Source organism: Juglans regia, chromosome 4 (genome assembly GCF_001411555.2).
Source record: "Juglans regia cultivar Chandler chromosome 4, Walnut 2.0, whole genome shotgun sequence".
Classification (NCBI taxonomy): domain Eukaryota; kingdom Viridiplantae; phylum Streptophyta; class Magnoliopsida; order Fagales; family Juglandaceae; genus Juglans; species Juglans regia.
The window spans coordinates 32,058,691-32,071,853 of NC_049904.1; the positions used below are offsets into that span (position 1 = coordinate 32,058,691).

Here is a 13,163-nt window from a genome sequence, read left to right on the forward strand (position 1 = left end):
GCTTTACAGCGCCTCTCCCAAAGTTTCCAGGAAATAATGGAGGGCAGAAGGCCAAATATGGTTCTAACCTGTGAAGACTTACCCGCACGACGAAACCAAAAATTAGTTTGATCCTTCCAAGTGTAGAAAGGGGCCATATGAACCCCTAGATGAGTGGCCGCTAGACGCCAAATGTGTCTAGCGAAATCTCCCGTGCAGAGCACATGGTTCAGGTCCTCAGTATGACCCTTTTGACAGCAATTACATTTAGAGGCCATTGAAACACCCACCATACTAATATTCTTGTCAACACTGAGACAGTTATTAGTAGCCTTCCACATCATGATAGAAATCTTCTTGGGAAGATTAGTATGCCATATCCTCTGAGCCCAGGGTAAAGGGGGCGCCCGAACCCTTATACAGTCCCAGGCACTCTTAGTAGTAAAATTGCCTTCATTATCCTTCAACCAAACAAGCACATCTTCACCCTCCTTCTGTCTAGCAAAAAACTCATACAGATCATTGGCTTTCTGATGGCCCACTAATCTGTTCAGAAGAGAAATATCCCACCCATTCTCAATACGGCACTCATTTATCTTAATCAAAGGTTGTTCAGTCACAGGAAATTGAGCATAGAGAGGGCCTTCGTTGTCCCAATTGTCATACCAAAAGGAGATATTACCTTCCTTCACAATCCATTTGGAGCTATTCATCACCTCCGGAATACTACGGACAATAGATTTCCAAAAGCGGGTCCCTTTAGAATTTAGTTAGCCCAATTGTATGTGCAATTTCGCTGGCTCCTGATGTAGTCAATTACGAGCAGCAGAGGGATATATATGATGACGAGGACGAACATCAATGCTTTGGAAGTATATGGATCTATACCCGAAGGAACTCTAAATGAGGATATATACTCACACCGCTGTAGGAATCTTTGGAAACATTGAATGGGACCATTTTAGTCCTCATGCGTCCCGTGGATATCATGGTGAGGAAAAAAAATGGCATATTCTATCATGTCAAGTGGACCTCAATGATGTTAATCGATTGAATTATGCCAAGCCTGTTTTTCATTCATGCTGCTGTCGAGGAGGTCGGAGAAAATAATTATGTTCATGGTTACTAAAGATGCTGAGGAGAAAAGATTGTTGGCTGCAAGTTGATACATTTACCATATGATGTCTCTTTGCATGCATGAATGGTCGAATTAATGGCAATGAAGTTAGTAGCAGAAGTGTAAATTTCAGTTTTGATGTAATTAATTGACATAAAATTAGGAGTGGAAGTGTAATATTCGATTGTGATGTAACCAAAAGTGATGTTGAAGATTCACTTTGCACATGGCTGTCCAGAAGATTTGTCATAGTACCATGGATAGTACAACTAATCTTCTAGAGTCTAGACGAAAAAACCAAACTACAGTCTAATATATTTTGGCAAAAGTGCTTCCAAACGAACAAAAGAATATGATACAATAAACCGTCCAATGCATTTGCATGCAATGAAGATTTGTAGTCAGTGACAAGTACTGCAGACCAGTTTATGTTACCGGTGGCGGAAACTTACATGTTCGTTCTCATCAAAGACAATGGTAAGTTGACAATCTGTGCTATATGTTATTCCAAGCCTCTATCTTCAATCAACACAACAATGCGGATGATTTACACATTATTTTAACACGTTCACTCAAATATTCTTATGGTGATTAATAAGTTCTGCCAATCACCTCTAAAAATTAGTTTCCTCCATTAAGTTTTTGGGCAGACATGAGGCTCTTTGTCAACCAAATTGCTGTTTCTCTCGATGAGACAGTTTCTTCTCCAAATGGTCTTAGCACACCAGCAAGCTCGTCAAGTTTGTCCTGCTTAAGTAGCTGAGCACATAACTCAAGCAGAGACTCCAGGGCATCAGCTCTTTTCTGGCTTGGATTATCCCACTCACTTTTGATTTCATCACCACCAATTGCAGTGAGTGTACTGACTAAAGAGATATCACTAGGTGCCTGATTATGTACACGAGCATCATCTCTCTCGGTCTGCATGGAACAACTTAGGTTATCTGTTTTTGCTCTTACTTTATCTTTACGTGGAAATGTGCCATTATTTTCAGAGAATGTGCAGTCCATGTTATAACCTTCTGTGCATGCATCATCACTTTCCGTCCTTAGTAAAGTTCTTTCTAGATCAGGTTTATGTTCAACAATCTCCCCAGCCGAAGATGAACTTTCATCATCAAGGGACCCAACTTTATCAGTGCATCCTGTATTTGACATTGTCACTTTTCCACAATCCCCTGGTTTATCAGAGTTGCCCTCTACTACAGCTTTATTATCGGGAACTTCATTCCCTGGTTTACCAAGCTTGCTCTCTGCTTCAGCTTCTTCTTGAACTTGGTTGCAAAGTTTCCCTGGTTTAGCACACTTGGCCTCTGCATCAGATTCTTTATGAATTTGGTTGTAAAATTTTTCGTCTTTTGTGGTCACAGTCTTGATATCAACCTCTTGCAATTGGTTAAAATGTTCACTGGTTTGTTCCATTTCCTCATTCTGACAATTCAGTGTTCTCTCCAATTTAATCTCATTGTTGGTTTTTCCCTTTTCAGGTGTATTTCCAACATCTGCTTCACCATCTCCATTGCACACAGGTGCTTCAGAACCAGTTGACTCATCTGTTGAAATATTGGCGGATATTTCAACTGTATAGCTAGTAGGATCTACCTTCTTGGTCTCAAGGTTGTCTTCTGCACTAGCTGTCAGTGCTGGCTTATCACTGTTGGGCAATTTACTTGGCTGTATATCAGTTTTACTCTCAGATGGATGAATACCTTCAAGCCGGTTTGGTACTCCATCTTCTTTTTCTATGTTGTCTTTGCCACTGCTAGGTCTGTTAGATAATGATTTTCTCGTTCCCTTCTCCTTGGAACCGTCTATGGGCTTGATTGGTAGAAAAACTGAAGATGTATTACGGCAACGGAGGAGATATGGTTGTAAATGCGGATGTCTCAAAAGTTCTGCTGCCTACAATTGTAGAGATGCACGGGTAAAAATGGATCACAGTATTCAAATAGAACCAGAAATGAGGGTAGGTTGACCTGAACTCACCGTTGGTCTGTGTTCTGGGTTCTTCCGCAGCATACTCTTGATAATTTGTTTCCTGTAAGATGTAAGCCTTTTGTTTCAACTGAAATGTGCAAATTGAATGCAATAATCATGAGATACCACTAGGCGGTCACTTACAGTGTGGAGGAATACACAATTGGGAGTGGAGAAATGGAGGATCTGTTTATTTTATTGATGAGTCCTGCCATGTCCTGTTAAATTGAGTGCTTAATGGATCTGTTTCACTTATGAAATGTTTATCGAGTACAAAGGAAAAATTTATGTCTGATCATTTATTGCAGTACATGTGGCTGAAGCTTAAACTTACAGGAGCTCTAAATGCTGGTTGATGAGCTGCAATTTCAAACATACAGCAGCCTGAAAAATAACCAAGCTGTTATTCCTAGGCTTCTAGTCAAGATCATGGCCACAGCTTTGTTAAATTAGAACGATGCTTCCACTATTCTTACCAAGCGACCATATATCAGATTTGTAACCATAAGGAATGTCTGCAAGGAGCTCAGGACACATGTAGTTGGGAGTTCCAACGACCTATATAAAATCGCAAAGCCACTTAGCATAACCATGTGATAGTTGATGTTCTAGAGATGACAAACATCAGTGAAACTTGGGCAGGGCGTTGTGCTACAGTATAGGGCCTTAAGACAGCTTAGAATTCTAGGCATCACAAACATCCAGGAAACTAGGGCAGAGCAGCGTGCAGCAGTAATAGGGTTTTACGATAGTATTGTAGATTGCTACATTGACAATAAGTGAAAAATCAGCACACCAAATATATATACAAGTTCATACCGAGGAAGTAAGGTCTTCTGTGTTGAGTAGTTTTGCGAGTCCAAAGTCACCTGTACAGTCCATGTAAGATATACATTGATTTAGAAGACATGAAGATATGGAAGCCAAACCTGATGCGGGAAATAAAAGTCTGCTCCATTAATAATCATTATGCCTTCGTACCAAGCCGGATGTCATTCTCCTTTGTAAGGAATATGTTGGAACACTGGAATTCAATAAAGTGTCTTTTAGTACACAAAATTAGGATCTTTTGATTTTCAAAGATGGATACCATATAATACCTTTAGATCTCTGTGAAGTACACGATTGGAGTGGAGGTAGTCCACAGCTAGCAACAACTGGGTCAGCCATTTGCAGAGCTTCTGAAAAATGGAACAGATAAACAATAAGGTGTAGGAGCAGATTACCTAGCCGAAGTACATACAAAGGACTTAAAAGATCATGAAATCTTGCTGATTACCTCCTCCGGGAAAAATTTTCCTCTAGCTTTTTTTATAATTTCAGCCCTGCTCCAGAGAGGAAAAACATCAATCATTCACAGGTAGCATTCTGACTGTTTTTCTATTTTTAACATATTATTTATTTACTAGAACACATTCTGATACACCACCCAAAACCTGTATAAAATGCTTAAACACAAATGGACGTTACTTACATGTCTCCTCCTTCACAATAGCCAGTTACAATGCATATGCAGTCTCCCTACAAACAAAAAACTCATGATCATGAATGAACCAAGTCAGAAATAATCACAATAACGACAGATTTCTACAAAATTGTAGGCCTATCATGTCAGCATGAAGTTATCCAATATTTTGGCATAAAAATGGCATTCACCTTGTCTACCCAAGCATCTTTGTACTCCACAACATATGGGTTATTTAGTTTCGCAATTAAGTTCATCTGCAACAGAAATAGAGGAATTGTCATTCATGACAGGCAAGTTATTTTAATGAGAATTTCAGTTTATAAAGCCTGCTTGGCACCGTGAATGGGAGTTTGAGTATAGAGGATACTTCTTGTATAATTGATGGACAAAGAATATACAAATATGGAAGTTTACTTCCTATGTTCAACTCCAAAAATATAGGAAAGACATATTAAGCCGCATTGCCCAGAGGACCAAAGAAATGAAAAGTATAAAACCCATGTGGGTTTTAGACTAGTAAGAAGCACATTACAACCCAATCCTTTCATCGGCTATCAGAAAATTTAGTGCAAATGTTGTGTATAGTGACCTCCTGATGTGCAGTACGTTTGAACTTCTCCGTTTGTTTAGCCAAGCGAATCTTCTTCAACACATACCTAAACAAAGCAAATAATTAAGAAGATGGAAGTTAAAAACACAAACTAACCCTTCTTTTTGTTCTGACTGGAAATCTTGAATTCTTAATTTTTTTCCCCTCTTGGGAGGAAGTTAACTCCCTGGATATGAACTATGATACCATCATATTCAGTCATTAACTACATAGTTAGAAATTTTTAGCAATTGACGATCCTGTAGATACGAACCACGGAATTGATAAACAGTTGAGTTGAGAAAGAAACGAAGTTGAACAGAAAATTGTTCTTACTTCTTTTTCTCGATCTTATGGAGAACCAGAAACGCAGCGCCAAATGCTCCTCTTCCTATCTGCTCTATCACTTCGTAGTCCTCCAACGTTGACTTTGTATCACCATTGTCGGTCTCCATGTGGAGCTTCAGAAGCTGAAAGTTAAGTCCAACTTCAGAGACAGATCCAACTAGTTATATCTACTAAATTTGTAGCCATTTCAGGCATCAAAGATACATAATTGAAAGAAATATAGAAGTTGAAATTAACCCCCAAAATAAACCCAAAAAAAAAAAAAAAAAAAGAGGACTAAAAAGAGATCGAAGGCAGATATGAGTTTGTACCTTGGTTACACAAGAAAAAGTCTTCTGAGCTTCTTGAGACTATTGAAGTTCCAGAAACTGCAAGGAATCCTTCCTATAGCTAAGAGACATAAAAATCAGTAAAGACACATTCCATAATGATGATAGAACACCACCTTGTCAGAGAAGAGAGAGGAGGAAGGGAAAACGCAATTAAAGTCATCTACCACTAATATGATAATTGAAAAGTTGATCACTTACCAAAAAAGTTGGGAGAGATGTGGAAAGACAAGCTTAATTAATGCAACATTTCAACTTATAAATAATACACAACTGAAAATAGCTGATTACCTACCACAAAAGAAAGGGTTAAGAAGAGAGAGAGAGAGAGAGCATGAAAGCCAAACGTTAAAGTGACAGATACAGAAAACCTACAAAAAAAGCAAAGGTTTTGCTTGCATTCACAGATTCAGGGGATCGATCAGAGCACCCACACTACTAGAGAATGTTTTCCCCCCCGAGCATGCAGGTGTGTTGTCACCGTCCTTGTAACTCGAAAATCTCACTCGACTTTGGACTTGGCTTACAGATAGGGTCCTCCACAACGTTTCACACTGTCCTTTGCGCAGCTGTGCTACCCAGCAACGGGTCTTCGTGGGTCAAACTTTTTATTTATTTTTCGAAACAATGGTAGGAATTGGCAATTAAAAACAAGCCTAAATAACGAAAAGTTGAGTCAAAAGTTTTGAAGTTTTTTAGGAGATGCATCTTTGGGTGTAAACATGGTGGGCCAAAACCAATCCCCAATGAAATCAGGTAGGCGGCCAAATCCTCATTGGTAGCTAAGGCTTGCCGAACAATATCTTCTTCCTGTGTGGGGTTGGGTACAATTAACAGCTGTTCTGTACCTTAAATTAAGGAATAGATGAGATTATAATTTATAAATTGGGGGAAAAAATGACATCTTCGCTTTCATGGTGGACCACAAAGTGAAGGCAAAACGTCGTCAGTATAGTATGTGACGGTTTTGGTGAAGACGTGGAAAATGTGTTGTATGCTATATTCCTTCTGCAAATGACCGACGCTCTTTTCTTCTCTATGGGGTTTCTTTACCTAGATGACAAGCTATTATTGCTAAAAGACACAGCAAAAAAAAAAATCTTGCTCGATATTTATACAATCTGCCCCGATACGAAGAGCCATACCAAGGTACCAAAGAATCCTCGTCGGTATCATTTTTCAGCAAGCTTGCCGTTGCAGCTAACAAAAATCTGCATTTACCTCGTAATTTTTTTACCCTAAAGTAAACCGTAGCTGGAGGAAAGGGACGGACTAAATTGATGGTTTAAAACTTTAAACTCGAGAAGAGAATATTCAGAAGAAATGTTGTTATTCATCTAATTTTTGTTATATTCAATCTGATTTGTCATATTTTAAGCAATTGTCCATTTTAAATAGTTAAAATATAAAAGTATTATATCAACAAGTATAATTAAAGAGTAATAATTACGTTATTTTTAAATTCATACTCGAATATCCACTTCACAGACCCATCAAAATATCTCAAAAAATAAAAATTAATAATAAAGGTTATCTAGTAGTTTTTTTCTTTTTTCGTTAACCCATAATATATATATATATACACCAGAACTTTTGTATATATAAAAAAATTATATAAAATTAAATTTATAAATTGATATGATTTAATATGATTCGTTAGATTTATTTTATAATAAAAATAATTTTATAATTCAATGTTTATACTAATTTATAATAATTTATAAATTTATTTTTATATAAAGTATTTATATATATATATAAAGGACTTTTGGTTTATTTTTTAAAATAAATAGAGGAACACACTTTCCATGGCACCGAGGCATGGATGAGGCTTGGAATGAGACATATTTGCCTACAGCTGGAGGCCAAGCCACAGTCACGAACCTATTAGCCGTCGGCACTCGATTTGAAGTTGGAACGAGGAGACTGAGAGCCCCCCAATCAAAAGAAACCCAGCAAAGAAAACGGTGCTCTTTGATAATCGAGGTTGACGGAATTTTCTACTGATGCCGACAAAATTAAGGACAGAAGATGAACAGCAAGACACAAGAAAAAGAAGTTAAAAACCATTGGCAACACCAAGACTTATTCCACGTTTTCGCCGTATTTTAGATGGAAATACTTGGACGGGAGTAGCGTGGTAGTTCGGGCAACCAGCCTTGGAATGATGACCTGTAACTACCATTTTCAACAGTTTTACAATTATCATTATCAATCATTCATCACACAGCGCAATAATTTAAAAGGCCTCAACATTATTTCTCTCACCAATAAAGACACCACACCAATATGGGACAGTAACGTTGGATATCTATCGACCAAGTAAAAACCCCAACATCCTTAATTCACTACGTATCCCTAACTAGCGAAAGTTGTCATGGCAGCAGCAGCATAAAAGGTTTAAACTAGCGAAACTAACTGAAAATTAATTACTTCATTCGTTTTTTCCCATTTGGAAACCAAACTCAAACTCCAAGGAAAATGGGTGAAGTCATAATCAGATAGAAGATAGCTCGCACCCATACAGTTCTCAGCATCATTTAAATCGTTAAGACAATTGCAGGGTGTCTGTCAGCAGAAGAAAATTTTGTACACAATCAATTCACAGTACACAATTCGAGTGAGGTAGTTACTTCCGCCTTGAACTCTTGGAGGGCCTTCGGCTTTCAAGTCTTTTCTGCACAGCCTCGAATTCTTCTTCGGTGGGTTCTGAAACAGCATTACTACTCCCACCATATTTAGACACCAGAGATGAGAACATGGAATCAAAGCGGTCTTTTCTCTCACTTCCACGACGAGATATTAGGGCGTATAAGTCTGCCCCTGACTCTTTATTTGATCTGTAAAACGATTTAAGGCTTAAGCACATCAAACTTCTAATGTCATCCAAGTACTGGTCGAAGTCTTTTGAGAAAAATGGCAAAATATTCCAGCAGTATAATACTTACTTCCCCCTCCTCAGAGGACTGGTAGGTGGTTTCATCTTAGACACTTGCTTCCCCCATTTCTGATAGGCTTTAGTAGCTTTCAGTTCTCCTACACATGCCACGAGTTAGCCTCACTGAAAATGATCAAGCATGCCTTAAAAGTATAAAGGTACACTGCATTTGATCTTGATACTGATCAATAATTCATGGGCAATATTGGTCAGATGCAAGATACAATTTTAAGATTTGCAAGTCACACACTCCATTTGAAAAAAAAGTAGAGTTCACCACAAATAAAAAAAAATTTGTTCATATAAGTTCCAAATTTATCCACTTTCTTCAAAAATAGTACACAAGACTTACACACCCTATAACTGTAAATATCATTTCTCTATTGGCTAACCTACTATTGTAGATATGTGTAGCTAACAATCAACTATTGAGCATGAATCATTAATTTTCAATTTGCAAAGCTGGACTGAGCTCAGATCCCGAATTCCGACCTCCTACAAAGTGTAGAACAGACAATTTCCTAACAAACCCTGCCTCAGAAAAAGAAAAGCAACTGGAAATTCTTACCTGCAGCTATAGCCTCATCAAGAATGTCCTTATAACGGTGTGAATCAAGCTTAGGATCTGAACAAAGCATTGAACAGAAAAGTCTGTAGAGGAAAGAACTTTAGACACCAAACTGGCAAATCTTCATTAAAGATGCTAAAACATTGATCTTGTACCTGTTCATGTTACCCTTGCATTCCTCATACAGATTAATTAAATCTTTCTTCTCTGAGTCAGATCCCCTATAGTTTGCTTCAAACTCTTCAATATCTGCCTCAGTGACCTGCAGTTACGCATCTAATGGCTTAAAATACTATCAAATTAATGAAAGCCATCTGACAACAGTAAAAATCCAGATAACATTGATGTAACCTTTTTGTACATTGTTCTGAAAAACTCATGCAGATTCTGAACAACTTCCCCAGCAAGGTCCTGACCATCAAAAAGAACAAATGAGTCACGCTGATGAAAAAATAACTTGGGATTGACTTGAAAGCTAAAGCCATTCATTTTGTTTTACAAAGCAAATCAAATATAATGTTTAAAGCTTATGGAAATCAGGATAAGAGTTTTTGAGTTTCATTAACTTAATCTTAAGGAATGTCATTATTTACACAATTCTGTCATTTTCCAACAGTCTTGTGTCCACAGTTTGTTGTAATGAACAACAATATTTAATGAATTATAAAGTAGTAATTTATGACTTCCAAAATCTGAAGCAAGTAGAATAGTCATATCCCATGGGTATTCAAAAGCCCTTGATTAGATTAACTTAAACTAAAAATTAAACATTTAGATAGTCACTCACGGCATCATCAACGCATCCAGTCTGATCATAGAGTGCTCTTTTCTCCTCATCCCCAAGAATTGATATCACTTTTTGCAACTGCTGAAACTTCTCTTTAGCCTCCTATAAGAAGTAAAATAAGAGATTAGAAATACAGAATCCTTCAAGTTGAAAAAAATTGTTACCTAGTAAAATCCCCTGTTACCTCATCACCAGGATTTTTATCAGGATGGAGTCTCAACGCCAACTTATAGTATGCTTTCTTTATCTCCTGCTGAGATGCTGTCTTCTCCACACCAAGAACCTACAAACAGCAGGTCATAATTTGATATAACTTGCTCCACTTCACACTGATATAAATCTAAAACAACAGAAAACAAGACCAAGAAGGCGGGGAACAAAAAATCAAACACAGCTACAGAGAACTCAAAACACGAGGCCATCCATGAGCCTAACTGCACCAGGGCATGCAAAAATCAGAATGTTCAGAGGAATCCTAAGTTGCTTGGTCAGAGCAGGACAAAAATGCAAGGCTCATCCAAAGAAACCCAAGCCATGAAGCCACAAAAGTCTGTTTAAGTAGATCAATGTACTTCAAACAGTATTTAAGCATCACTCGAGTGATACAAATTGAATATGGCAATCCCAACCAAAGAATAGTGGAAGCGTTGATGAAGGAGACAGGCCAAATCAGGGAGAAAAAATAATATTGCATGACCCAGACACTGGCAGAGTCAACATTTTACTGCAGGAGGGCAAAAAAAGAAAGTCATCAATGATTTGGAAGAATCTCTTAAGGCCTGTTTGGATACAAAACCAATCTTAACTCATCTCATTTAATCATTACAACTTTTCCAAATTTTCATTTAAAATATAATAAACAATTCAACTTTTTTAAATATCAAAACAATAATAAGAATAAATATTATAATAATATTTTATTCAACTTTTAATTTTCATCTCAATTCATTTTATCTCAACTCACTATCTAAACCACACCTAAATCAATGGAAGACGAATTAGGAGAGAGCTCACAAGCAATTGGTAACACCGGATAATCTATTGCCTCTCAGTCTTATGATTTCTATTGCATAAAAAGTCAGAGCGATAATCTTGAAATAGATGCTCTTATACAGAAATGTATAATGCATATCCATGGCCTTATTTCTTTCTTTGGTAAGTGATATATGATACGTTTGCATTGCCAGTAATCCAAAACTACTTCTAAGTATACATCATGAAGATATCCAAACACGTCTTCATTTAAGTCCAAGGCCAAAATGCAAAGCAATCAGCAGGCCATGCCTTGGTTTTGTTAATCCCAGAAAAGGCAGTTCTGGTCCAAAGTTCTTTCCGAGCTATCAATCTAGGCACCTAGAGTACTAGACCAACATAACCCTCACTTCTACTCTGAGTCACTCCTTGAAGCATTGCAAATATAGAGTTTTGACTGCACGGTGAGATGCCCTTACGGATGGAGGGATACTAACTATTCTCCATGAATCCAATAAACCTTCCAATTGAATAGTGTTACGCATTCAGGTAAGAAAATCGTTGAACAACAACAGAGAACAATATAAACATCACCAAAAACATTTATAGGAAGCGCAATAGAGCAACACTCAGAAAACCTAAATTCCGATCTAGGGCAAAACAACTCGGAAAATACAGTTCTTCAGCAAATATATTTTTGAAATTGAGTAGAATTTCGGGGTACCTCGTAAAGGCTCTTGTCGTGAGTTGACGGCCGATTGAGATTTTCTTGGTGAGCTTGTCCATCTTCTAGGACTTCTTCTTCTTCTTCCTCCTTGAAAACCCTAGGTTTCTTCCTCTTCGCCATCGGAGACCACAGAAATACGAAAGTAGGAACTTATTTGTGCGTGGAAGTGCAAAACGAGGCCAGGAGAGGGTACTCTTGGCATTTAAAGGTCCGATTTCGTGTGTGGTATTTTCATGTCTTGGCCACGCCCGATTTGTTCCCGCTGCTTCCCGCCTTGCTTTAACCCTCTTCCCGCCGTGAACATCTCTTTTGGATTTTGTCCTACATCAATTTATTTTTATTACAAAAGAACAAATCATATAAAACTATATTAATTTATAAAATTGCTTTTCTAAAATTACTTTTACGAAATTCCTTCCCTAGAGTAGCCTGTTAATATGTATGCGTGACAAGTCTTAAAACTTTGAAATATTGTTTTTCATCTTTAATAAAATTAATTTCACTACTATTTATTATTATTATTAAAAACCACTAAAATTAACATTCTTATTATATAAGCACATATCATTAAGAACTACAAAATTTGACATCTTAAATATTGCATTTTTGTTTCGCAATCATTTTATTATTTTGAGTGTTACTATTATTAGTGATTAGTTTTTTTTTTAGGTAAAGTTATCCAATAATTGATGCACAACATTTAAATGAGATGTTAGTCAGATATAATGTAGTATGAAGTATGACTCTTTTATTTTAGAAATAGGAATTGTATCCTAAATTTTATTTATTTTGTTACTTTCGTCATGGGAATATTATTTATAAAAAAAAAAATGCTTAAGCGAGCTTTTAGACACTGAGAAATTAAAAAAAAAAAAAAAAAGTAATGCTAGAGAGAAGTCACTATAGCAGTGCACACTTTGCACTCACTGCGTAACTGCTTCTAGTTGATTGTTTCCAACACTCACTTAAGGAGATGTGTGGTCTAGATGATACCACATCATGTATGTAAAATGGATATTCCTAATAGTGACTTCTATCTATATTTATTCATAAAAAAATTCTCAAAACTTATCATAATTAATTTCTAAACATTATAAATACAAAATATTTTTCAATTTTCAATTTTTAAACTTTTTCATTTAATCATTACGTAATCATTATCCAAACACAAAAATCAATACAAATTTTATAAATTTTAAAACAAAATATAAAAATTAATATAACTTTTTTAAACTTCAAGACAAAAATAATAATAATAAAAAAACATTTCATTACTGTTCAGATAAAATATCACATAATTTTAAAACTCAGTAAAATTTATCAACTCAAACCATTTCATTATCATTCATATAATTCTAAGATAG

At 36.5% G+C, this 13,163-nt stretch overlaps 2 protein-coding genes across 4 annotated transcripts; both read right to left on the reverse strand.

The window, feature by feature from the left end:
* Positions 1-1,387: 1,387 nt before the first annotated feature.
* On the reverse strand, positions 1,388-6,619 carry LOC109004605 (serine/threonine-protein kinase Nek6-like). Of its 3 annotated transcripts, none has more exons than XM_018983219.2 (15): positions 6,183-6,619; positions 5,790-5,868; positions 5,467-5,600; positions 5,131-5,197; positions 4,730-4,795; positions 4,548-4,594; positions 4,353-4,398; positions 4,174-4,254; positions 4,055-4,097; positions 3,893-3,942; positions 3,550-3,631; positions 3,408-3,457; positions 3,218-3,291; positions 3,083-3,134; positions 1,388-2,998 (listed from the first exon to the last, which is right to left on the reverse strand). In XM_018983219.2, exons 3-15 carry the CDS (start codon positions 5,583-5,585, stop codon positions 1,718-1,720), a joined length of 2,058 nt encoding a protein of 685 aa, XP_018838764.1. In that variant the 5' UTR covers positions 5,586-5,600; positions 5,790-5,868; positions 6,183-6,619; the 3' UTR covers positions 1,388-1,717. The 3 variants fall into 3 exon arrangements, with proteins under 3 accessions (XP_018838764.1, XP_018838761.1, XP_018838762.1); XM_018983216.2 differs by having other exon boundaries at positions 5,790-6,098; XM_018983217.2 differs by having other exon boundaries at positions 6,009-6,619.
* A 1,603-nt stretch (positions 6,620-8,222) lies between these two features.
* LOC109004604 (chaperone protein dnaJ 6) lies at positions 8,223-12,140 on the reverse strand. The gene is made up of 8 exons (XM_018983215.2): positions 11,797-12,140; positions 10,285-10,383; positions 10,101-10,202; positions 9,665-9,724; positions 9,469-9,575; positions 9,314-9,396; positions 8,756-8,843; positions 8,223-8,647 (listed from the first exon to the last, which is right to left on the reverse strand). The coding sequence occupies exons 1-8, from the start codon at positions 11,917-11,919 to the stop codon at positions 8,437-8,439; spliced, it is 873 nt and encodes a 290-aa protein (XP_018838760.1). The 5' UTR covers positions 11,920-12,140; the 3' UTR covers positions 8,223-8,436.
* Positions 12,141-13,163: the final 1,023 nt, after the last annotated feature.

Bases quoted from the DNA above. Each gene is read 5' to 3' on its own strand.
- LOC109004604 (XM_018983215.2), bottom strand. From the start codon at position 11,919: ATGGCGAAGAGGAAGAAACCTAGGGTTTTCAAGGAGGAAGAAGAAGAA. The intron at 10,384-11,796 runs GTACCCCGAAAT...TGCTGTTTGTAG, and splicing joins ACGACAAGAGCCTTTACGAG to GTTCTTGGTGTGGAGAAGAC. The intron at 8,844-9,313 runs GTAAGAATTTCC...TGGCATGTGTAG, and splicing joins TGATGAGGCTATAGCTGCAG to GAGAACTGAAAGCTACTAAA.
- LOC109004605 (XM_018983219.2), bottom strand. From the start codon at position 5,585: ATGGAGACCGACAATGGTGATACAAAGTCAACGTTGGAGGACTACGAA. The intron at 3,135-3,217 runs GTAAGTGACCGC...TACATCTTACAG, and splicing joins ATTGTGTATTCCTCCACACT to GAAACAAATTATCAAGAGTA. The intron at 2,999-3,082 runs GTGAGTTCAGGT...CTACAATTGTAG, and splicing joins ACCCAGAACACAGACCAACG to GCAGCAGAACTTTTGAGACA.